Genomic DNA, 26340 nt, shown 5'->3' on the forward strand with positions numbered 1-26340 from the left:
CCTCTCCCCTCTCCCCCCCCTCCGATCTTCGGGTCGGTTGGAGGGGTTGTGGATACTTTTGATTCATTTTTTCCCACGCGCGAGTGTGATACTTTTCCATTATCCCGCGATGAATTAATCCAAGGCGCTTCTCGGCTCTTGCGGGAAGTGTATGGGCTTCGTTTTGGGAAGATTTTTTTTCTCCGCGTCCTTTTTCTGGACCAGTTTTTCGTTTTTCCGGTCCTTATGTCGCTGAGATATGGCTAAAGATAGAACTAGCCAGCCCAAAGAAGAAAACAGGAACAATCGTTGCGATTGTCTGTAATTTCTTTTCTATTGTAATTTGACGACCGCTAATAATGACCGGAATAAAAGCACCCAGGGTTAATTTTTATATCCACTCGGTCTTCGCCGAATTTAAACGATGACGCGATCAATACAGTGCAGCTATGATTGCTTGCGTAGTTGCAATTCAAACTCATAATCATAATATGTAAAGCATTTGGAGACAGAATCTATTTAAAATGTAGAAATACAACTTTTTAGCTTACGCGATCACAGAGGTTTCTGGAGAGGCTCTTGGTGCGTAAACGTGAAAACAGCGGAAGCCTGAATGCCGCTGCGCATTTCTTCGGTCGCCATAGCGAACCAGCGCGTTGTTGTTTGCCGTAAGTGCACTTATGAAGTAAGTCGTTAATTTTGCTAGTATCCGAGACTCCCAAACTATTCAGGAGGGTCGTTAAAATGATCTATTTCATAAACATATTAAATAATTATTTCATTTGACTAGAAATTAAAAGTATGTAAATTTTTAGGCTACGCATCCAGTTAATTTCTTTGGAGTACAGAGGTGAGGGGCGGATAGCAAGTTAGTTGGTTCTATATCCTCCCGCTCTTAATCCATTGGAACTTATTCGTCGACTCCAATTCTTTCCCTTTGGCGGTGTTAAGTCTGTTGGTTTTTTATCTGTATGGTGTTATATCATTTACAGTGCGCTGATATTTAGCACTAATCAAAGCATCTTCGCTAACTTACCTCACTTATTCAAGATAGAGTTATTCCTTTTTTTATTGTTTTGTTGGTCACAGTAGGTAACTAATAGACAGCAGTGGCGAATCCATGGGGCTTAGGGGGCTATAGCCTCCCCCCCCTTGGGTATTCAATTCGCACTAGATAAAATGGTAATTTTTTCCGACCCCCACTACAGCTGGAATTTTAACCTCACTTAGCCCCCCCTTGTCCCTATCCTGGATCCGCCACTGGTAGGCAGCCCCTTGTAAATGATTTCTCATAGCTATAAGCCGTTTATATCAAAGGAATGATGTTTTTTTTAAGTAAGACTTTTATATTTTTGCACTCAATTTATTTTAGTACGACGCGTTATGTTGTTACAACAGCATTCCTTGCCGATTCCTTAGTTCTTATGCGAGGGAATGAGAATTCTCGTGGTGATTGACGTGGGTAGAAAGTGACGTCGTTAATTTATTTTTACTTTACGTCGCCGATTTCTTCCGTAAGAAGGATCAGAACTTCGATGTATGATCTCGTGATATAATTGATGTTGGATTTCTGTTCGAAAGGGGAGAAACGTCTCTTTACTGCCGCTTTATTTTAATAATTCGGGGCGTAGATTAGATTAGATAAGTGTAAGTATTTGTGCTCGATGGCGGACTGAGGACCGCAGTTGTCGTCGCGAATCTCTCTCTCGATTCCATGCGGGCGCTAAGGCAATCCAGCCATCTCTTTTCCCTCCCCCCTCTCCTTGCCCCTCCGGCTCGCATCTACATATAGTCTTCCCGACTCCCCCGGAGTGGGGTGCAGGCTATTTTGGAGACCCACCCCCCCCCCCCACCCTTCCCTCTCTTCCCCCTCTCCCTGCCTCATCACTGGGGACAATGAGCGGAAGACGCACTTAATCCCTTCCATGTAAGGGATATCACAAATCAGGGGAATGTCCGGGAAACGATAGGGCATAGTGGGGAAAATTAGATGAATAATGTTAAGGTCATTGTATTCGTCAGTGTTCGTCATACGCCGCGAAAATGCATTCAATGAAACCCGCCGTAACGATCACCTCTGTTCATGTATCAACTCCAAAAGCGGTCACTCTCCCCTGAAACCAAGTATGATGTAATGTATAACGTAATAAGCATAATGTAGTAATGTCAGCCTCGGTGGTGGAGGGGTTGAGTTTTCGCCTCTAAAACTGAATGTTGCTGGTTCGAGTCCCGCCTGGGTAGGTACCCTATCCAGGACATGAATGTCAGGGATCGTTCATTGTTAATTGTTAAATGAATATCTCCCGTCGTAAAACGCCACATTTTTGCTGTTGTCGGGTCAATTGGATGGTAAATAAATAAAATAACTCGTGATAGCAATCAAAATCAACAATCAATTCCATCCCTTTCAGCGGCCATATTCTTTTTTCTACCGATGGACTGCCGCTAAGCGGCCAACCTTCATTTCCACATAATTCTTTGGAAGCATCTTTTATGATTTTTTTTCTGAATTCGAAGTGGTGCGATCTAGGAAGCATTCTTAAGAGGTCGAATTAATAAGAACACAGCCATCCCTTCGTTGCCCACTACCAGCCTTGCTTCATTCGTACCCTTGGAATTGGCATCCATGCGTAAAATTAAAACTTCAAAACTTAAGTCAGATAATCATGCCGGTTTTAGGTGGCATGAAAGTAATTACTGTATCATTTCACCGCTACTCATTCCTTAAAACCCTACCCCTCCCTCGCCCCTATCCTGCAGTCTCCTGCTAAAGCGGCCGCTTTCCTTCCATCCGTTCGGTGGCCGCTGAAGACGGGGCTCACTGTACTTATGCTCAATTTCATCTGCATTTCGTGAACAAGCCGCTAACAAGTACCATGAGTAAGGGCGTCAACTTGAATTCGTATTTAAAATATTTGTTGCTGTTTGAACCTCATGAATCTTAAAGTAAACTGTGAGGAGACATGATTATGTTTTTCAGGAATGTTTGGGAATATTATTTCCATAATTTAGTCACGGTAACTCATCAGCACCCAACAATAATCCCGCTTTCGATATGGGGTGCCGTCTAGTTCCTCGTTCGGTTCTCTGGAGACTTCGCAGCTTATATTCGTCTTGATGCGACGTGATTCTCTTAGAATTGGGTCTTAAGGCCGTTTTACACGGGGCACGTACTTGCACAATCTGACGTGTGTACGAAGGCGCAGTCAAAATTGCGTCGTGTAAAGCGGTTAATTGCCAGAACACATGCTAGAATGCTCGGACGTGAGATGGCAAAGTAGTCCCTGTTCTAATTTCGTTCATGCATTCGCGCAATTCCGCGCCATTTTAGAAATTAATGCAGTTCTAACCTTCGTAATTCCGTGCCCCTTGTAAAACGGCCTTTATAGTGTAGAACTGGCTTCCTAATATTCAGGAGTCAAAGCAGTCCATTGCAGGGACATTATAGGTAAGGAACAACAGGAAATCAGAACCTTGTAGGAACCTCAGAAAAATGTCAGATACTGTGTGAGAATGGGCAAATACGGATTTGTTTGTAGCCGACGTTCCTCATTGTTGTATTGTTTTATGAGCATTTTGCAATAATATTTACATCAGTACGTATCAATATTGCCAACGTTAATGCATTGTTTAGTTCGAAATATTGAAATAAAAGGTTGTTGCACTTTTCCACAATTATTTAATGCGTACGACGCGACGTGTTTTGGCTCACTGAGCCACCATCTGGTGCAAGACCAAAATGCTTCGTACGCATTAAATAATTGTGGAAAACTTCTACTACCTTCTGTCTCGGTACTATTAATAATTTATTTCCCCAAAGTGAAATTCTGGTCGCTCCAACTTCGTCGTCGCGTGTGTCGACTTAGTGAACCCATTTGCATGCGCAGTGGGTGAAGAGGGCTTCTGGCGCCCGACTGGGGAGCCCTCTATTGGAATGTTCGTGATATTTCCTCTAAGAGTGATTACGAACGTCGTCTATCATAATTCAGTAATCCTAAGATAGGTTTGACGCAGCTCTCAATTCCGCTAGCCGTATCATGGTGACGTATATCTTCTCTTGTACATCCTGTACATATTGTCCCATGTAACTCATTCGAGGCCGTCCCTTGCCCTTCTTCCGTTCCGCCTGTCCTTCTACGATTGTTTTCATCAGGCCACCATGCCCCATAATGTGCCCATAGGCGGATCCAGGGGGGGGGGGGGCACGGGGGCACGTGCCCCCCCCCCCCCAGACCCTCAAAAATATGCATGATTTTTAATAACGTCCCATTATCATTGCGTTCGTTTTGTATTACGAGGTATCCTTGTGCCCCACCCAGAACAAAATCCTGGATACGGCCTTGCTTGTGCCCCTCCCAGAAAAAAATCCTGGATCCGCCCCTGAATGTGCCTACTAATGTTTTTAGAAGACTTCTCTTTTTTATCACTCTTCTTAGCACTTACTCATCAATTGGGCGATTGAGAATAGATATCTTTTAGAGCAACACGGAGAACATAGTATTAGAGCCCCACTATATTTCCAGGTCCGACAGAAATGATAAATTAAGAGAGATATTTTGCCGGACGGATTGATAAGAATTTGTTTTCCCCCCGAACCATAAATGACTTCAGTGAATTGTAGTCGTAACTTTGCTTGAGCATTTCCGTTTTATATGTAGACGGCTGGTGTCACCCTTAACACCCCTGCCACGCGCCTTTTTAGTGGGGTTGCGGGGTAGCATTTAGATTACTTATTCGGTCTATCCATTTTATTTTCGTCGTTATTCTGACGTTTTGTTTCCCGTTCGTCCGGTAGGAGGAGGTGGAGACGCTGCGGTGGTTCTTTAACTTTTCGAGTGTTGAATGGGAAGCGTTGTTGTTTTTTCTCCGCGGAGACTCCGGGGCCGGCCGTCGTGCGAGTGTTCTTCAGCTCGCTCTGCCGTTCGCCTCCTTTCGCCCGTGACGTCACGACTCCGTTGGCCTCCTTATCGTGCACAAGGCGTGCAGCCCGTCGGTCGGGTGGAGGGAGTGGGGGGGAAAGGTTGGAGGGATGGGAGAGACACCTACCTACCTACCTACCTTCCAGCCAACCGCGGCCCAACCTGAGCTGGCCGTGGAGGAGGCGGCGGCGGCGGCTTTCTTCTTCACCCTGTTGGGAGGCTAGCTTCGGCCGTGCCTTCTAGAGTGGAGACCGGGAAGGGTGGGCTGATGAGCAGAAGAGGAAAGATTGAAGCCTCCATCTCTCTCTGCCCATTCCTCCTCGTTCCTTCCTTTGACTTGACGCTAAGGGGGCTAGCGTATCGCTCCGCAGAGGAATTTCAGCGAAGGGTTCTCTATCTTCGTATGGTCACTCAATAACACAATATTGATAAAAAATGTTATAGAAAAAGGACGCAGAGGAAATGTTATAAAATGTGCCATATAAGTAGGAATTATAATGGAGCGAAAAATGAAATCTATAGATTCGGCTTCAACTTCGTGAAAATTCATGTTGAATGAATGTAAACACACTTTGTACATTTTCACTGAATTTATTTGCTGGTACGACGCGTTTCGACGCTAAGGCGTCATTCTCGAGTACAAAGACAATAATCGCAGCAAACTTAATTTATATCCGCTAGGGACTGATAGGTGAGGTAATGGAAGGGGGAGGTTCGGGTGGAGCCGGGGGTGGACGGGGGAAAATATGAGGAAATAGATAATAGGTAGATGGCTGGAGAAAATTATGAGGAAAAATCAACTGATCGAAACTACCGTCACAATATAAATTCCCACGCAGTGAAATCCAGAAGCTATGGACAAACCTGAAAGCTTTGAGATTCAACCAAATGTTGGGGTAGGTCTACTCTGTAAACTTTTATATTTTCTCTGTAAACCCTGATGAAATCAGTTCGAAGATAATGAAATCCGAAGGCTCTAACGTAATGGAGTGAAATTTTTCCATGTTGAAATAAATGCTTGCAATTTTCCACGATGATAAACTTTATTACGACTTAGGTTTCAACGTTACTACATCACCGTCAAGGTTAATGACTTTGAATACGATGTGGTAACATTGGAGATAAGGTCGTTATAAATTTTATAACCGTGGAAAATTGCAAGTGTTTATTTCAACGAGTTAGAAAAGACTAATGCGTCGAGAAATGATGCGAGATACATCCGCTCGAGATGGAGTCATCTTAAGATATCTGTGTACCCTGACGTGAATAAGTTCGTGTCGGCTCAAATGCCGCCGAAACGGGACGCTATCATCTTTTTTATCCTCTTCCGTAGTCCCTCGGCGATGTGTCCAGCGCCCCTCCCCCCTCCTCCCTCCCTTCTCCTCCTCCCCTTCTCTCCAGCACCTGTTGATTCGGGCTGGCGCCTCTCCAGTCACGCACTGCAACGCTCTCTATCCGTATAAACTCCCACTATGCTCTCGTTGCACCCTGTCCCACGCAATTTTTGCCACCGCCATCTCAACGGTTGAAATGAAATTTGTTTCACTGAATTGTTGAGGCCTTAAAATTGTACCATACCATTTTAAGCTAAGAAAAATAAAAAACTGTGCTTTTTACGACTTAAACTTCAATCGTCTATTAGTTTCGATACATTGCATCAATTTCGAGAGTAGTCCTGAAAATATTAATGTGCATCAGAACTGTTGACGATAAAAGTATAAGTTTGTCATTTTTCCTAACTTAAAATTTATTAGTCCGCGTGAAAAACTCAAAGGCATGATTTTTTAAAGGGAAAATAAAAGCGTAATGGACAAGCTATTCAAGTTTTATTTTCTTCGAAAAAAAGGTTGTTAACTGCTTGTTAACTCACTTAAAATAAAACATTGAATACCCTATCCATTAACTTTTATTCTTAAAAAAATAGAGTGAGTGCATTTAGGTGTCTAGTTGATATTATTTGATAAGGTTTAATTTTCTAGGGAACAATCTCACGAAGTCAGGTCGCAAACCATAAGTTTCACCAGTCTGTATATTTTTGTGTGTGTAGGGAATGGATGGAATATAGGGAGATCAAATATTGAGTTCAAGAAAGAAGTAATGCCGAGGTGTGAGAACTATCGAGTCGGAAGTTTGATGGGGACCGCTATGATTCCGTGTAAACGTGAGATGGTTGATCAGGGATTAACTAGTAATCACTAAGTATTTAAACACGAATTATCGACGATAATTCTACGATAATAATACGCTTCGGACTCTCGATATGGATTTGGATTGTTTGCGTCGACTTTAGGTGACCACAGACCCCACAGACCCCATTGACAACGCAAAAACGGAAGATGATGCGAAAAAGGGAAAACTTATTCTTCGTTAAAACTTTCGCGGGTGCTCGTCATGTTGAATTAAAACTTTTGGGCTATGTCGCCGCGTCAGATTTTGGGTGGCCCCAACGTTTCCCGACCGATGCTGGTCGCTTTCTCAAGGGAATCTGAAGAGGTGGGATTTAAAATTGGTATATATAGGTATACGTGTCAGGTGGTGGGGGGAGGGGAGTGAGAGGTTGGAGGAGTAGGTTGTCGATTATTTTTGCCGATTACGGGTTGCCAAGTACGGCTGATTTTAAGGCCAGTGTCTCTGTTAAAGTTGTTTTTCTCCTCTTTAGATATTTCTATTGCTTCTCTTACGAGTCTCTGTTTAAAGCCTTTCACTCTCGCAACAATTTTTGCTTCCTTAAGGTCGATTGTGTGGCCCAGCCCAGGTCGACCTTAAGGAAGCAAAAATTGTTGCGAGAGTGAAAGGCTTTAAACAGAGACTCGTAAGAGAAGCAATAGAAATATCTAAAGAGGAGAAAAACAACTTTAACAGAGACACTGGCCTTAAAATCAGCCGTACTTGGCAACCCGTAATCGGCAAAAATAATCGACAACCTACTCCTCCAACCTCTCACTCCCCTCCCCCCACCACCTGACACGTATACCTATATATACCAATTTTAAATCCCACCTCTTCAGATTCCCTTGAGAAAGCGACCAGCATCGGTCGGGAAACGTTGGGGCCACCCAAAATCTGACGCGGCGACATAGCCCAAAAGTTTTAATTCAACAAGGGAAAACTTGATTGTGATACCTATACTTCAGTTGTGGAATTGTATTTTTTCTATTCAAAATTTTATCATTCTAAATTCATTCATTCTACGTAGACTTAGCCTTACGCTGTGCGTATAATCACAAGTGTGGGTTGTGGAATGATGTGCAGAATATTATTTATAGTAATACATTCCCCATTTTGCAATTTTGACCCTATGGCTGTTTAATTAATTTCATAGTTTTCAGTATTTCGTGAGGTTTTCTAAATTTTTTAATGTTTTCCAGATGAATGTGGGCCATTTCAGCGGTCATTGTGCAATTAATTGTCTGGATCTATAATGTTCGCGAGGGAAGTACAGGAGACATCTTTCCAAAAATTTCAGTCACAGTTGAAGCATTTTTTAAATGAATTTTCGTCGTTGGGCGTTGGATTAATTGTTTTAAAACGTTCGATGGTAGTAAGCTTAGTATTCTGAATTGGGAATCAAAATAAATTACTTCTAGTAGGAAAAGGTTATAGGTATCTATATTTATAAATTATAGGTAACCTAATTGAGATGTTATAAATGCCCTCCGTAGCGGCCATTTCCTTCGAGTGTTTGAGATCAAGTTTGGATACCTCTTTCTGTTGAAATTATCTTTTGTATCCGCCGTTTGTAACATTTAGATAGCTATTCCTTGGCCATTTTTAAATTGCGTACTACGTTTGTGACTTTTTGCCTTTCCAAAATTTTTTTTTTTTTGTTCTTCATTCGAAGTGTCCTTATCACGAATCCGACGCTACGACTTCATCATATTCTGTGTCTCACTTCGCACTAATTGGGGCGTCGAAAGGGTATTTAGGAATGACCCAGCGTGGTCACTCCCATGTTGTTTTCCTATATCCTTACGTGGCATCTTGCATGTGCGTTGTCGATGGCGTAAAAGTGTGAAAATTGCGTGTATCCGTAGCGCCTTAGCAGTTCCTCAGCTCCGCCTGTCACCGCGTGCGTCGGGTTGCATACATTCAGTTCGGCGCGTGTTAGGCAACCCCCGACGCACCGTTGTATTCTGCATTGCCTTCGCCTTAGGACCTTCTGTCTCATGCGCCGCTTTCGACTTGTGTCTCAGATTAATGGGAAATTTTAAGTAATTATCGTAATTATAGCTTCGTTTTATCTCGTCGTTCAAAGTATTGCGATTCTGTTGTAATGGATAAGTATGAATGGTCACTGCATTTCCGTGTTTTCAGAACCTCCAGCTACTCAGAACTGGTTTCATCGAAAAGGATTGCGGAGGAATATTATTTAATTTGATTTTATTGATTGTTTTACTAGGATCTTAGGTGAAATCGTCTAGGGTATAATTTTATTTTAAATGAAAACTGTGATTCATTTCGATGCTCGCTATCCATGCTTGTTAGCCAATACCCTAATGGATCTCGAATTTCGATTGTGAACTTTGTTGCTCTATGTGTGGCTTTAACCGATATTATGGCTTTGAAAAATGTTAAATGCTCGAGATACTTCATCCATATGACATACCAGATTCACACTTATAAAACATTAATATTTACATTAGTGGTAGACTGAATCATTGAGGCTCATGATTCACTTTTATCACGTGGGAGTAGCAGTGAAGCCTATTCAAAAAATTTTATTTTTCTTATAGTCCATCGAATTTCCAAGATATGTATGGAAGGTTGTAATAATTGCATTCATTAACTTAACACATCATATTTATCTGTTAGTACATACGTTTTATCTTTCCCTTCCATATTTCTAACTCGTGCATCTTCAATTCCTTGCAAGTATACTTTGTGGAACCTCGAATCCTTGGCTGTGTCAATATATTGAGAATTTTTGGATTCCACACAACTTATTGGTATACCTCTACCAATTTCAGTACTCGAAAGTCATTCTCCAGGGTAAATACTACTTTTATCCCATGTCAAGTGTGTTATTGTACTTATGTTAAAGGGGGAGGGGGAAAATAGGAAATAAATAAAGAGAAAAAACAGTGGCGTGGAGGTCAAAGATCGTGGAGTCTGTGGGCTGAGGGTGAACGTGACCAAATATTTTCATGGGGGAGGAGGGACTTGATTGAGGATTGACAGTGGTGGACACAAAGTCCTAGTCACTTGAACAGATGTTTAACACTAGCCTGCCTGACCAAACCTTACACCCTATTGTGCCCATGCGAGTCAATTTCACCCAATATGACTAGGGTTACACATTTAACTCAAAACCTGTAATTTATTCCTAGATTTTTAATTAATATTGTTTAGAAAGTATTTGGGAAGAAAGGAGGAAATATGGCTTGACGAAAAACAAAAAATATTAATTTTTCAACAGTTCCTAAGGATTTATGGGAAACTAATGTCCACAAATTTGTGACAATCAATCTCCCTTTCATTGAAGGATTTGGGAGCTACAATGAATTTAAATGGCATCATGTTTAAAACAAAAGTTTAAAATTACATTTATGATGCAAAAATCCATAGTGGTTTATTGGTTTTTTATGCGCCCGTTATTTTCCCCATGGATAAAAAAATTGAATTACATACCTTCGATTGCAAAATTTTCCAGATAGAGAGAGAGATTGAGGGATTCAGAATGATGATGTTACTTAAAATCGAAGAGGCATAGTTAAGAAGACAGAAAACAAGATACCACTATTACAATTAAACAAAAAATACTGAACAAAATGAAAAACTTTCCATTTGAAAAAGGTTTCATTTTCCAGGTTGCAAAAATAATGCTATCAGGCCAAAATTGTGCACTGAGGTAAATCCATGGAAATAATTAAAAGTCAAGGAATGTGAGGCTAAAATTTTTCATTTAAAATGTGTGAGGCTAAAAATTGTAATTTTTTTAAATTATCAACATGAATATTCTCTATTGGGTCAATTTGACCCAGTCCGACATTCTAGTATTAAGGAAGAGCTTGACATGTGTCATATTTTTGAAATTCTCAATAAAATCCAGCTTAGTAGTGGCATAAGTAATAGTGGAATATCCAAGAAAACTTAAAATGGAATACCACAAAGTTAATTATGAGTTAGGGAATTTTGAGAGAAGTTCTATTTCCCCCGGAGAATGAATGTGAGTGTTGACACCAGTGAAGGATTACCAAAAAAAGTTTTGTGGAATTTAGAAATTTTTTACACGCTTGTCCAGCCATGTTTCTATCTCTCTGCACATTATTTTTTGTCAGTGCATATATATTCTTGCCTCACAACTCATTTTCACTGATGACAAACAGAAACAGTTGAAACCGATGCAGTGAAAGTTGGGAACATTAAAAAGTTTTTGTTTCCATTTCGGTCTAGCACTAGAGTTAATCACAAACAAAAATTTCTGAGGTCCTTCAAAAAATTTTATGCTAATCACTTCGGCTTTTTCATATATCTTTGAGTGGCGATTCTGCATACAGAATGGAATATTACAATGAAATATTGGGAATTATGGCCATGAACTTAGGAATTTCTACTTGAAATTTCCTTACATGCCTAACTCATAATAATCTCTTTATACTGACATCAGGATTTGAATCCCGTGTGACCCTCTATTTGTTTTCTATTTATAATTCTCAATTTTTTTGGGGCTCAATATCATTTTTGCATTTTTTTTTATTTATTCAAACTCCTTGAAAATTACAGCATTTCCGATGTTTTGTGAATTTGTTACCACATTTGATAAATAAAGCATACAATTGTAGTATTGGAATAAGTTAATTAATATATTTTTAAATACATGCTTACTGTGCAAATATGCTGTACAAACATGGTCCAGTGATGCTTAAAACTCTCCTTGAAGATTTGTTTTAACTTGAGCAAAAGTGGGCATCATGTATGATTTTGTATTTTTTCTAGTCCAACATCATTATTATTATTACTATTATTATTTTTATTTTTTGTCTCTTGCAGGAGAGAGAATGACTGTTGAGAAAGCGGAGGCAGGAAAGGACTCGCTCGTTGGGAAGGAGGACAACTCTTCCCTGATGATCCCTCCACCAGCTGCCAACCTGCCCAAGGTCCTAGTCATGGCAGATGAAGCTAGCGGCAGAAAAGAGGATCGCCCTCAGAAGGAGGGGACGGCAGATGAGGAAGAGAAGGAGAAGGGTGCACCAGTGTCAACCAGTACCTTTGATAATGGCTCCAGCACTACCCGGAGTCATGCAATATGTGATAAGCCTGAGGCCATCAAAGTGGATAAACCAGTGAAGAGACCATTAGAGAACATTGGCCCCTTAAAAGGTGATAGTGATACCCCATCCTCAAAGGTAAGTCCCACTTGCAAAGGTGGGATTGTGCCACCTAAAGACTGTGATTCTCTTGGCTCAGCTAGTGTTGTCAATAACACTGCCAGTCTGCCACCAGAAGCTAGCCAGGAAATAGTGAGCTCCCCACTGCCAGATAATAAAAGTACATTACAATCAAGCAGTAGTAGTGGACAAAGTTCTTTGAACATATCTATTAACCTTGAGGGGAGGTCTGTTGAGAGAACATCTAATGTATTAGGGAGTATGGACCGGAAAAAAGACAGAGGGCATGAGAATGTTGATGTGAAGTTAAACGTGTCATCCCACAGAGACTCCTCCGAGGATTTAAAGGACAAAGCTGATCTCAATTCTCAAAAAGTGATGGGAGTAAGGGCTGCGGTTAGTAGTGACGAAATGTGTAGCACGGGAAATGAATCTGCGGCAGACAAAAGAAAGAGTAGTGAGGACACTAGCAGCCATGATAAATCATTTGAGCTTCGCGAGAGTCAGGATTCCAGTAGATTAATCAGAAATGAAGGTGGTGATGTAGCAGCTATGAAAGCTACAGGTAGTAAAGATTTTCAGAAAAATGTTTGTGTTGAGAAGAAATCTGTGATTGAAACCAGTATGCCTACAGCTGAAAAACTTTGCCACGATCAGGGAAAGTTAATTGCAACCGGGGCATCTGCTGTGTTGACTGAAGGGGACTCGCATTCAGAGAAATTTTGTCTCCAGGCTAGTGATAAAAAAGACTTACTTCTCTCAGAAGAGAACAAAATCAATGATAAGCACAAGGATACTAAAGTGCAAGTCCATTTAAGCGGTGAGAGTGCTGTTAAAGGGGAGGAAAAAGTAGTTGTTAAAGAAAGAAAAATGCCTGAAAATGTGTCTTTGAGTAAAATTGGTGGTGGAGATGGTGATTTAATGAATGAGAGTAAACGATCTCAGTCGGTTGATTCTGAATCAGTCTCAGTAGTGTCTGTATCAACTGCCAATGCTGAAAGTAAAAGCATATCTGTGAAAGCTGATGGCAAGGAGATGTCGAAAAGCCAAATTAAAGACTGTGAACCTGATCTTTTAGGTCTCGCTAAAAGTGATAAAAATGCCCAGAATTTGGTGAGTAATAATGCAACTAGTGTTAATTCTCCATCCCGGGTACAAATTATAGATGAGATTTGGAAAAATTTAGATAAGGCTTCAAAAATAGGAAACTTAGACAATAATGAAAGAGGTTCTCTTTCTGATGGGCAACCGAAGGGGGCATTGTTGCGTGAAATTGATTCGTCTCCCAGTGAAGAAAAGGCAGCATTAGTCCCTAATAAAACTGATTGTGATCTCAAAGCTGAAATTCATTCTGGCAAGGTGCCTACTATTGTGGGGAGTACCTCAAATGCCTCAGTTGGGTCATCTGCATCGGTGAAAACTGCAGGGGACAGCACTGAGCAAAAATCAAAAACCTCCATTGATAAAATAGAACCTACGAACAGCAGTGTAAACTCGAGCGAAAAAACTATGAATAAAAACTTAGGAGAGGGTATGGATAAGAGTAGTGCATTGATTGATGTGCATTCCAGTGAAAATAGTGAAAGTTGTAAAAATGTTTCTGTGAAAATAGAGGAGCAGATTAGCATGGCTGTCAAGGATGACGACAAAGTAAATCAAGTTAAAGGTCGTAAAATTTGTGTGTCATCTGCTCAATCGCCATCGCTTGACTCAAAGCAATCTATCAAGGTCATTGGTGCATCTGCTTGTGGAGACCAAAGTGATAAAAAACATGATGCTCCCGATAAATCATCAAAGAAGACAGCTGATGAATTAGTTGAAAAAGCAGCACTATCTGCTAGTACTCAGTCCTCCTCTCAACCATCTCAGGAATTAAATATAGACTTCTCAAAGCCCATTCTGATTGAGGAGCATAAAATAAAAACTCATGAGTGTGACGATGAGTTATTGCAGTCATCACCAAAAATTAAGGTTGTCCAAGATCAATCAGCAAAAGTCAGGTTGTCTAAAGTTGATGCTGACAGTGACCCAAAAAAGACAAATGATAGTGATAATATGTTCAAGTTAGGTAGTGAAGTAGCCCATGCTAGTCAAGTGAAAGCAAATCAACAGTTGGCGCATTTGCAGTGTACAAAAGAGGTGGACACATCCAGAGATGCAGTTGCTCCTCCACTGATGCCTCAAAAAGCAAATCCTGATAAAATGCAAGAACAGCCGGGTGTAAAAATGCAACCTCCCGAGGAAAATCCTTTGGAGAGTTTAAGTGGTGACTTGTCTTCATCGTCAGGAAGGTCATCCAAAGAGAGCTGTAGTGGTGGTGTTAGCATAAGTTCTGTACCTGATCTGAAGGAAAGTGTGGGTGATGTAGAATTGGTCAATAAGGCTCCTGATACTCCTGTTGTGACAGATGAGTCTAAAAGTTCAGCACCTGTGTCTGTTGAAGTACAAGGAGTATCATTGCATCATCCAAAAACAAAAGAGGACTCAAAAACAGAGGAAAAATTTGAAGGAAACATTCCAATTGTATCAGAAGGTGAGGTTAACCTAGCGCAGGAAGGAGACTCGCTTTTTGTCAAGGGTGGCAATGGCACCCCAAAGTCAAATGAAAGGGTAGTGAACGAAAAACCCCATTCCAAGGGTGTTGAGCTTTCTAAAAAGAAACCTGATGAAAATGTATCTTCTGTTTCTAGTTTGGAGGCTAAATTAGATCAAAATGTTGTTAAAGGGATAAGCAAGCCAAGTTTGGAACGTACAAATGTTAACTGCTCTGAAAAACCTCTGGTTTCTAAAGATATGTTAGAGGAGCAGTCAGGGCAGAATGATAAGTCTGCTGATAAAGAACCTTTACAGAAACTTGTAAAATCATCTGAAGGAAAAGGAAACACAGAAAGAAGTCCTTTACCTTCAGCTGCCCTTCTACAATCAGTTAGAGTGTCTGAAGGAGCTACTGATATTAGAAAAGTTAAAACTTCAGATCCAAAAGCCTTTCTGCCAAAACAAGATAAAATTGAACCTCCATTTGTTAATGTTGGAGCTAGTGATAGCCAAATAAAGAAATTTCCTTCAGCAACCCATCTGAACAACAATACTACATCAAAGGTTGAAGATCAAGAAAAAATATTGCATAGCAAAAGTGAAAGTATTTCTACCTCTGATAAAGACAGTGAAGTAATTCCTAGTGCGTCTGAAATGAAATCTGCTGTTGGTATTTCAGCAGAGTTAAATCTTGATGCTAAAAAGTCTGCTGATGTTTCAGATTTTAAAAATGAGGGGCAAAGTACAGATTCAGCTTTGGTCTTAACGGATGCCTCTCTAGGTACTACTATGTCTAAAATAGAGTCTAGCAGTTCTCTACAGGGTCCTATTCCTGATCTTTTGAATGCAGCAAATGTTGAACATTCCAATGGGGAAAACAATCTTGAACAGTCGCACAACGAAAATGGTAAAAGTATTTCTGAAGCTGCACCCATTAGTGAAAAACTTTTAGGCAAGAACATAACAGAAAAATCTGAGGAAGCTTCTGCTAAAAATGTTGAGAAAGATGGAGAAAAAGAAAGTGGAAAGGATGTGGCAAATACTTCTGTGAAAGATGGAGATGAAGGGAAGCCCTCTGCTATATCTTCCGCAAATGTTAAACATGAAAATGACACTTTATCGTCTCAAAACCCAATGGAGAAAGAGAAGACATCTGTTCTTTCACAAGATGTGATGAAATCTCCTGTCATTGGAGAGTTGAAGGCTGAGAATGTTGTTTTGTCCACTGAACCTGACAGCAGTAAATTAAAAAAGCGAGGTGACCTAAGGCATTCAAGAGATAAGTCGATTCTAGGCATCACAGAGAAGCTAGCTGTTGCCAATCAAATGAGGCAACAGAAGCAGAGTGGTGCTCCAGATTCAACGCCTAAGGAGTCATCTTCATCACCAAAGAAGATGCCTGGATTAATAGAGATGGGAGTGGCCAAAGCATCACGTAGGAAAAATCTTATTATGAAAGATGACCAAAGAATATTTAAGAAAACTAAAGTTATTCCAGAAAGTGAGACTGTACCTGTTAAGGACCAGAATCAGTTACCTCCCAGACAAGGAGTTGAAATTGCCCTTGGGAAGACAGAAATAACTCTGTCTACATCTGTGGAAGCCACAAGAAGTTTACCTAGTGTACAACCAGAAATAGTTATTGCTGCTGAGTTGCCTTTGGCAGAAAAACCTGTGGTACCAAACAAAGAGACAGGAATTGTCTTGGATACATGTGCTGTTATGGACCTTAGCTCAAAAAGTGTAGAATCTTCAAAGGATAGTCTCATTTCTATTAAAGTAAGTGATGGTCAAACAAATCCAGCTGATAAACCTTCACCATTAAGTGTGAATAAACTTGAGACAGCAGCGGCATTAGTGAAAGAACAGGATAGCAAATTAGCAACTGAGGCTGACAAGAGATCTGTGGAAGATTACAAAGATAATCCCAGCTTCAAATTCCCCAAAATGAAAAGAAATACTGGAAAAGAGAAACCTGCAGTTCCATCCCCATCTGCAGTTGGCCCAACCACGCGAACTCGTGCAGGTTATAAACCACCTACAACCTCTCCGATCAAGGTTGTGGCAAAAGTAGATGATGCAAAGGAAAAGAGTAATCCTAAAGTTGTCAAGAGGGAAGAGAAACAGGTTGAAGTGAAGAGGAAAACTGTGGAAGTGAGTACAGAGCCGTTCAGCAAGCCAACAGATGGTGATAGTAAGAGACTTGAGTATGCTGAGGATGTGCTTTCCATAAGCACTATAAATACCTCCAGCTCCGGCAGTTCCTCTAAGCTTTTGGAGGTGATCAGGGTTGCCGAAGAGAAGGGAAAGGATATAGTGAAGGTCAATGATGTTGAAGTGATGAGGGAGCCAGTTGGTTCTACTGGTTCACCATTGTCACTAATGAGAAAAACTTCCAGTTCTTCACCAATGTTTTCAAGTATTAGTGTTTCTACTGAGGGACCTAGGAAGGATCTAATGCCTCACGACCCCAAAAATTTTCCAGAAGGTGTTCATACTGATGGTCCCTCCGGTGTGAGTAAATTTCCTCCAGGAAACACGGAAAGCTGGGAATTTGTGGCTAAAGTTGGAGAAGTAGAACTTTTGAGAGAATCTCCTCGAGCAGCACCAAAGCCAACACCACCACCTGTGACCATTACCATGGAACCTGCTGTGAAGAAGCCAGCAAGAGAAAAGACAGATTCTGGATCCAGGAAGCATGGACGTCCATCGTCAATGCCTCCACCATCAAAAACTCCTGAATACCCGGTGCCCATGAATATGTTGGAGCAAGCATTTATGGCACAGCAAAATTTCAGAAATTCACTGGAAGTGCTTGTGGGCATTGGTAACAGATCAGGGGAAGGAACTTCCATGGACCACAGGGCTCAGGCTTCTCCATTGGTTTTGCAGATGGGAAGCAGTGGTATGCCTCAGTGGGCCATGCCTAGTGAGGCCCATGTGAGGTCAGGTGCTAAGCCTAGTGGCATGGAAACTTACTTGGCTGGAAGGAAGACTCCAGTAACAGAGCAAATGCCTGAAGGTGAGGGTGAGAAGAGGAAAAAAGGGACTGGTAAAGCAAGGAATGCCCCTCCCCCTAGGTGGGGCAGTCAAGAAGCGGATAAACTTTCTGTCCAAGTCGATGGACATCCTTTGGGAACTTGGACACCTGGAGACTGGAGGTCACTTCCCTCAGTACATATGTGGCCTCCTCCTTATTCAGGGTATGGTCCTCCTATTAGGCCCAAGCCTCCAGCGGAACCTCGTTGCAGTCGATCAGTATCACCTCCCTCTCATTCTGGGCGAGACAGAAGGGGTGTTGACCTCATGCCAGAGGACCTCAGCAGCCCACCACTGCCAAGGGGACGTAGAGAATCCCCTCAATCTTTTAGACACCCATTTGTTCACCCTTCTACCAGCTTTCCTGGAGCTCCTAATTTTACTAATGCAAATGCAATTTCATATGCCATGTCAAAGAACAGCAGCAGTGCCTTGAATTTGGCTAAATCTACAAGTAGTTCTACCCAACCAAGTGACACTGCCATGAACCTCACTATGTGTAGACAGCCAGCATCCACACCCACCCCACCTCCTGTGATTCCATCCTCGAGTGCTCAGCAGTCTTCACGTCAGAATTTCCCTGTAAATCTGGTGAAGTCCAGGTCATCATCTCCAAAGACACCAGCGCAGCAGACTCAGCAAACATTACCTGATGGTAGAGGTGCTGTTCTCCCTGGTGGAATAGTGGTACCGAACTTGCCATTGATATTTGGAAGAGAGTATACCACTGGCTCTCCAAGTACTCCCCCTAGTGGAAGAACATCGCAGAGCAGTGCCGAGGAAGGCCGAGAGGCAGGAGATGCAGGAGTGGGACAGGTCGTGAGATGCAGCAGTGAGCCGCCCAGGGATCCTATGATGGAGAGGCGACCTAGAGAGAGCCCTATCCTCTCAGGCTTTATGCAAACTGGTATTCCACCTAGGACAATTGTTGCTAGCCAGGCAAATCAATCTGTCCAGAATTATCCAGTTCCAAGGCCATCTTCAGCCATGAGCTCCCTGGAGCTGGTGCCCACTTCTGGAGCATCTCGTACTACCACTGCAGGACCAAACTTGCTTCCCGGTGGAGTTATTATACCTAACTTCTATGGACCAAATGGATATAGGCCGGGGGAAGAGCAGTGGCCTACCTCAGGTGTTGAAGGAGTTAAGCATGATTTGCCTCCTAGGAGTGTTTCTTCATTGTCACAGCCCCTTTCTGAAGGATCACCATCTAAACAGGCAACTCCATCCTCCCTCTCTCTCCCTTCGTCTACTCCTCCACCGATTCCCCCCATGAGAACTGGACCCGGAAGGAAAGGAGGGCGTGCCGAAACTCCTCCGCCTGATAAATACAACTTCCGTATTGAGGAGGCCCATGTTGTCATGTCCGGTGGCGGCCAGGGTGGGGCTGGAGGAAAGCTGTTTGCTTGCGATATATGCTCTGGTGTTTACAGAAGAGCTTTCAGTCTGAAACGCCACTACTTGCGTGCTCACATCAACTATTGTCATCTTTCGGAAAGAGACCTATCCAACTGTGGAATTGTGGTGGGTGACAGGATGTCAGTTACCGGCGGCAGTGGTGCAAGACGTCCTTATGTTCACACCACATTACCAACTAGTGAAATTAAATCTCCAGAAAGGGATTCCGAGAAAGGAAGTGGTGGCCGAAGGACATTATTGAGAGACCTTTTTCGCTGCCACACGTGTGGAGTATGTTTTGATGAAAAGAGGAAGTTAAAGGCTCACTTGATGGAGCACCAGTGTGGATCCAACAGGCCGAGTCTTCTTCGTCAGCATGCTGCTGCCCATCATGTGCTTCCTCCGGCTGTAGCCATAAAACCCACTCCCACTCCTAAGCTGCATCCATCTTCTCCAACGCCCACTGTGTATTTATGTGCCTATTGTGATAAGAGATTTTCATCGGCCGCAGTGAGGAGGAGGCATCGTAAATTGCACGAGTCCTCGCCTGGCCCACACCCTTGCTACCTCTGTGAGACTGCTGAGGACACGCCAGAAACTCCAATCAGAGAAACCCCGTCGTTTGCTCAACTCGAGGATTTGCGGTCTCACATGGCATCGATCCACAAGGAAATGTACCACTCGTGTGCGCTGTGTGGTGAGAGGCTTCCTACCAGCCTAGCCTTGGAAGAGCATGCTGAAGAGCACAGATCTCGTCGTAAGGGTGCTGAACACTCGGATGAAGAGGAGGAAGAGGAAGATGCAGACCTAGTCAGGGCTGCTGCTGCAGCAGTAGCTCCTTCAACAGAAAGTCGGAGACAGACTGAAGCGGCTCAAGCGGCAGCCTCAACTCAAGGAGAAGAGGAAGAGTTTAGGTACACATGTGGTGTGTGCCAGAAAATGTTCACCAATTATGTCAACATGTGTAGGCATCGTAGGCTGGCTCATGGAGCAACTCAGACTAAAGTTGTCGGTCGAAAGGCGGGGGCAGCAGCAACCAGCAAAGGACAATCTGGTGGAAGAGATAGCGAGAGTAGCAGCCGAAGCCAAAGTCCTGTTGTGGTGTCACAGTCATCTGAGAGAGGACACAGAGATCTTTTGGATGGGGAGCCGTCCTCATCCTCATCCTCATCAGTCCCTTCACCCTGCCCATACCAACCTACCACTCAGCCCTCTGCAAATGACCCTGAAACATTGTTTTATACTCGACTTGCCAGTAACATAAGAGAGAATCTTCTAAATCACCTTGATGGCAAACTTCGTAAACAAAACAGTTCAGATAAACATTCTAAAGAGGATGCCAAGGGAGCTGGCAATGAAAATGACAATGATGAAGAAGTGAAAGTTGAACCTATTTGGGAAAAATACAACTTCCCAAAAGATTTTCAGCAGATGTCATATTGGGATATATCAACACAACTTGTGGTCAGGAACAACCAGAGGAAAGTAAACAGCACTCCAGCTCTAGAGCCGGACCCAGAGCAGAGGCCAGCATTTCCCGAGACCTTGGCTCTTGTCGAGACTAGCAAAGCAGGAGATCAGGTTAAGAAAGATGAAGCAAAGACAAAGGAAGAACCAGAGGAAGAAGTTGTTGAGGGTGAATGGTCGGGTCTCAGTGGGGAATGGGTCAGGCCTCGCAGTTACATTTGCTGTGCTTGCGCATCCAGATTCTGTGATCTCTGGGCTTTGGAAGATCACAAACTCGCCAGGCATCCAAATGTGTGGTGCACGCACCTAGAAGTTGAAGATGGAGCCATTGTGCTTCCAGGCACGCCGAAACTTTCTCCCGGATCTGCCAGTGTCGCAGTATCATTCCTCGGGGATTTACTATGCAGAAGGCCCCTGGGTCCAAGGGGAGCCCTCCTGTCTGCACCATCTGTGCCCCCTACCCTCAACAATGGGATGGAATCGCCGTCAGCACGATGCACCAAGTGCTCCAGGGTGTGTCCCTCGTTGCCAGATCTGCACAGCCACATGCTGGAGTGTGGCGGAGACCTGGCATGGGCAGCTTGGGCTGGGGGAAGCTCGCCTGCTGCCTCATCGAGGCGTAACTCTCGGAAGTGGAGGCCATTTGGGAGCCGCAGGAGGAGGCAGAGGGGCCGAAGGGGCATGAAGAGAAACATTCCAAGCAGTCCGGTGAAAATGCATCGAGCTCGTCACAACAGGGGAACTGATAGTAAGTTTAATTTTTTTAAGACACTCCATAAAAAGTATTGTGATTAGGAGGGTAAAGTGGCCCCCTCAAAAAATGGAAAACATTTAGTATTTAGCCCTCTCAGTTTCAATCTTAAATTTACATTGGCAAGTATTACTAGTATCACCAAACTCTGGTGATACTAAGAGCTATCTACCATGCTCCACCTAGATGTATCATAGTGTTTCTGGTCTGTCTTCTAGTACTATCATGCTTTGATAATTTTTTGAAATATCATCCTCATTTTAAACATGAGATATCACGGGGCATCCTCGATTAAATTTTCCTAACTATTGATTGTGGCCCCGATGACAAGATGTAATCTTTATTCCCCACTGATTGTGACCATAACTAGAGATGTTTATCATCTTCCATGGTGATATTAATTGCTGCTTGGGATAGGTATTGATGCCTGATGAAGCAATTGCATGGCTCAAGTTATCCAAAAGGTCTTTTAAATGTTGCAAGTAATTTTGTAGTGATTCTGTCACACAATTGAAAAAAAATATTTTGGGATTGTTCTTATTGCTTCCTTTTCAAATTTGTATATCATTTCTATGTCATGAGTATAAAGTAGTTGTTCGTATTATTTTGCCATTTTCTGTTTAATTTAAATTGGTTTCTGTAAGTATATGTAGCCTGCTTCTTCTGCACTGAAGGAAAAGTCCATTAGCTATGCACCACCTGAAGGGAATTACCAAAATGTTTCATGGTTTACATTTCTTATTTATGATTTTCTCATGTTCAAGTTTTGTGTACCATGTTTAGGATAGTTTAGAAAAGAAAGATAATGGTAGATTCCACATTTTTTTTATTGATGTTTCAATCATCAATAAATAATTGAGGCATCAATAAATAATTTTGGAACTTGCGTATGCCTTTCCTTTCTGAACTATCATGATGAAGTCCCATAATTTTTTTAACACTGTTGAATTTTGCTGTGTTAAAGAATTGAAATTGAAATACTTGCAGAATGCCTTTTTTTTTAGTATAAATCGAATTTGCATCAGTAACATATCCTTTGGCAGCAAAAATAAAATAGATGCAAGTATGCACCATGAACCACCTTTGGGTTGAAGACCCTCAAATGCATGATTTATGATCTGCATGTTATAATTATTCATCATTATTGCTAAGGATCTGTTCTTTCTTCCTTTGCAAGATGTTAATTTCAGTTATTTATGTTACCTACCAATGTGCAAATTCATAAGCACTTTTTGTTTTAGGAATTCTTGAAGTAGCAAAACATTCCAATAACAGTATGGTGTTAATCATTTTCTTTAGGTGATAGTATCCAGCGAATGATCGCAAACCTTCCAGCCAAGAGAGCAACACGCAGGGTAATCCAGTTTAATGAAGATGAAATCAAAACAAGAAGCCAGGCCACCATCCACAGTGTGAGTTTCTTGTCAGTGGTAATATTAGCTGGTTGGTGAACAATGTTATTTCTATTAATGTTCATGTAAATATAGCCCTGATTACAAGGTTGTGTAATCTATTTTCATGTGGGTTCAAAGTGAGCTATCTTTTTTATTTCCTCTGGGGTCAATCAACATTTCTTGTAGAGCAGCACCATGCTGCTGCTAATGTTGTATGTGAAGATGGAATTTGGTTTTAAGCCATAACTTGGCATTCAAATCATTAAAAAATGCTCCAGTAGTGGGTTGCAAAAATTTTTACCCATGGTAAGGGCGAAGGTTTGGAACTGAATTTTACGTTTTGTATTGTTTCTAATGGGAGATTATGCTTCAATTGACGTCATTTTGCTTATCATCACATTTGCCTGGAATGGTAAGTGATGTTAAAAGGGGACTCACCGCACTTCATGGATAGCTAAAATTGCTGCTAAATGTGTGACTTTCCCATTATAATGGTTTGGTTCGTGTTGTGATCTCTATCCTTTTCCATGATGCCAACCTTTTCCTTCAAAGACTGTGTGACCTTTTAGTGCATGCGTTTGGGGCTTGTAGCAGGAACGTGCTGAGATGGTCAATTTGGGTTCTCAATGATTCCTGTTTAATTTCATACACAGTTCTCTGAATGCATGTACATAAGTCGTATGATATTTGTTAATATGATATGATGGGAGTGATTTAGGTTTTTTCCATGTTCATGAGAATTAATGATGCTTTTACCTATTTGGTTCTCAAATATGGCTCTTTGGAAGTGAATACTATTCAAAGCAAATTTTCAAACGCGGTGTGTTGGCCATAACTGTTTTTCACTGTGTGTGTCTTTGTTTCCTATAAACTAATATTTTGTTCTTTGAATAATGTTTTACACATGTAGTGAAACCATTTCATTTAACACATTTGCCCTAATTGTTTTGATGAACAGGTCTTGGGCATTGATTAATTAAATTAAAGGAAGCCACTATAGTATTTATTGTGCAGTATATGAGTTTAATATTTCCTTAGCTCTCGTGAAACAAAGTTTTTATTGGCAATTTTCTGTGAAATTTTTTTTGAAGGAAAACTGTAGTACCTCAGTGTCTCTCGTGTTATAAAATTGCTTTCATATTGGATAGATATGGTGTAATCCCATAATAATATCATTGTAATAATAATAATGTAATCATTTCGAGTTTTCCTATTAAAATTATGTAGTAGGCATGTTTCTTGCTCTACCAGTTCCTGGTAACTATACTAATTAATATTTGTAATTATCTCAATTTGGAATAAAAGGCCATAGGCCATACGTAAACTATGCATTACATAGCATACCTGTGACAGTAAATTTCAAAAGAGACAGTCAAGAATGATTTTTAAAAAATCATGTACTGAAAGACATCACTGTGCTTTCTATGAAGAAAAAAACATTGTAGTGGTATTGCCCACTTATTACAAGAATTTAATTGCTAGAATTTGATCAGGGCATGCCATGCCAAGGATGAGGGTCATGCATCAATGAAATATTTGAGGAGTATTACCGAATAATGAGAACTATTTTTAAGAAAACAATTTTGGGTTACAAATTAATTAGTATTGGTCCCTTCATTTCATCAGTTGTGTCATGGAAATGCATTTCAAGAAGCAGAATGGTAGTTAAATCTCAGTTTCTTAGCAGCAAATTCGTATCTACTTTCCTTTTAATGAGATGAGTATGGAAGGTAAATGAGGTTTAAATGGGGTTTGGTTAGAAACAACTAAACCACTACGTATTTTAGTTATTTCAATTGAACTGTTAGTAGCTCTCTTGTAAAGTAACAAAATGACTCGATCATTCAAGTATTTCAATACATACCAGTATGATTCTCTTTTCCAATGTAGTGAATACTTCTTCATAATAAATGTCTTTCCTTTTTCACAGAATCACCTCTTAAGGAAAAGATTCAAGGTAGTATTTGGGATTGTTCTCTTGTGTATTCTTATCTTTTGGTTGTGCATCGTTATCTCTTTTTTGGCATATTCATATGCATGGCACCTTATGTATTCACTTAAATATTTCTATTTTTACCTCTTATATCTTGTTTTTTTAGCAATTCTTATTTCTTTTTCCGTTAGCTCGTGTACTAGACTGGTCATAACCCTTCTCAAATTTTGTTTTTCCTAAGGCCGGTAGTGTTGATTCAAGCCCTTGGTAAAAAGCTATGTATTATGAAAAGCCGTCTGGTTTAACTTAAATTATTGTGAAGCAGAGGGAAGGTTTTGGTATTAAAGAAGCATTACTCCTGTGTGAGCTGAAGATACCCTTTTTTCTTGACTTGGCTTTCCTATAATTGATGTTAACTTTGCTGTAGAGTTGTTTAAGCATTTTTTCTGGATTTTAATCATGGAGCCAAATTTAATCTTGTACCAGAAATCATTTTTCCCTCCTCTTGGTACATATTATGAGGAAAATTACTTTAATTTACTGGCGTCAACAATTTATGATTGAGAGATCAATGAAAAATCTTTCTCTTGATTTTAATGTGAAGCCTGATAAATGATAAGCCTCATGCAGAACCTCTAATAATAGGTGTAATGCCTATTTAGATTTTAAATAATGGATGTTTAGAAAAATTAATCTAATTCATTAGATGAGGTCAAATTTTAACAATGAATTAACTATTAAGACTAACAATAAATTTTGCTCTGTGAAATCATAAATGAACTTCATATGTTTTATTCTCATTCCTTATTTTGACTTTTCTTTTGAAGCCAACCGATGTAGATCCTACTTTTTTTTCTACTATCTATCCTCAACTCTCTCGCCTTAGAATGATTATTAATGTATTTTAAAATTTCTCATCTCACTGCTATATTTACAAATATAAATGTATGTTATTTCCATTAGCTATGGAAAATTTTTGAATGCAAAGACTTCATGAATAATTTTTTAAATATTCTTTCAATAGAAACGTTGAAAATAAAAAAAACGGATGCCTTGTGCATGGAATCAGTGGCGGAATTTTATAATAAAAGCCAATCCAATTACTTAATAGATCTCTCAGATTTATGATGTATTCAAACTGGGTATTGATAATGACCTGCTGCAATGTCTTTAGTTAAATACATATTTTTATGAGCCTGTTAAAGCTTTGCCTGTCTTAAGTATTCAGTTGTTAAGTAGTTTATGAAAATCGTTCGTGAAAATTGAGAAGGAGTAAATTCTTGGGGCCATTAACAAATTTACCTGGTACATATTACTAAGGGATTAGTGTACCATAATCTAAGGAGTTGGTAACTTTAAAAAATCTCATAAAATTGTTAAAATCCTTGTCTAACTAAGTGCTCAAACCAAGTTTTTGATGAAGCTTATGACGTCCAATGAGAAGTCCATATCTACAGGATCCACAAATTAGGCCTTCAAGTTATTATTTTTTGCTATCTTTACCAATATTTCTCTCATATTGGTTAGTAATTCTCTGTCTGTAATTTATTATTGAGTCAATTATTTTTTTATTTATCATTTTAATATTCATTTACTT

General features: G+C 40.8%; 1 protein-coding gene across 4 annotated transcripts in view; it reads left to right on the forward strand.

Annotated features, from left to right (window-relative positions):
• LOC124163821 overlaps positions 1 to 26340 on the forward strand; it is a 187144-nt gene that overhangs the window by 133966 nt on the left and 26838 nt on the right. For 3 of the 4 annotated variants that reach the window (XM_046540919.1, XM_046540920.1, XM_046540922.1), the window contains 3 exons: positions 11889 to 21413; positions 22716 to 22828; positions 24741 to 24767. In XM_046540919.1, coding sequence (XP_046396875.1) covers positions 11889 to 21413; positions 22716 to 22828; positions 24741 to 24767 — 9665 coding nt within the window. The remainder of the gene's footprint in view (positions 1 to 11888; positions 21414 to 22715; positions 22829 to 24740; positions 24768 to 26340) is intronic. The other variant, XM_046540921.1, reaches the window with a different exon arrangement.

This window comes from Ischnura elegans, chromosome 8 (assembly GCF_921293095.1).
Source record: "Ischnura elegans chromosome 8, ioIscEleg1.1, whole genome shotgun sequence".
Lineage (NCBI taxonomy): Eukaryota > Metazoa > Arthropoda > Insecta > Odonata > Coenagrionidae > Ischnura > Ischnura elegans.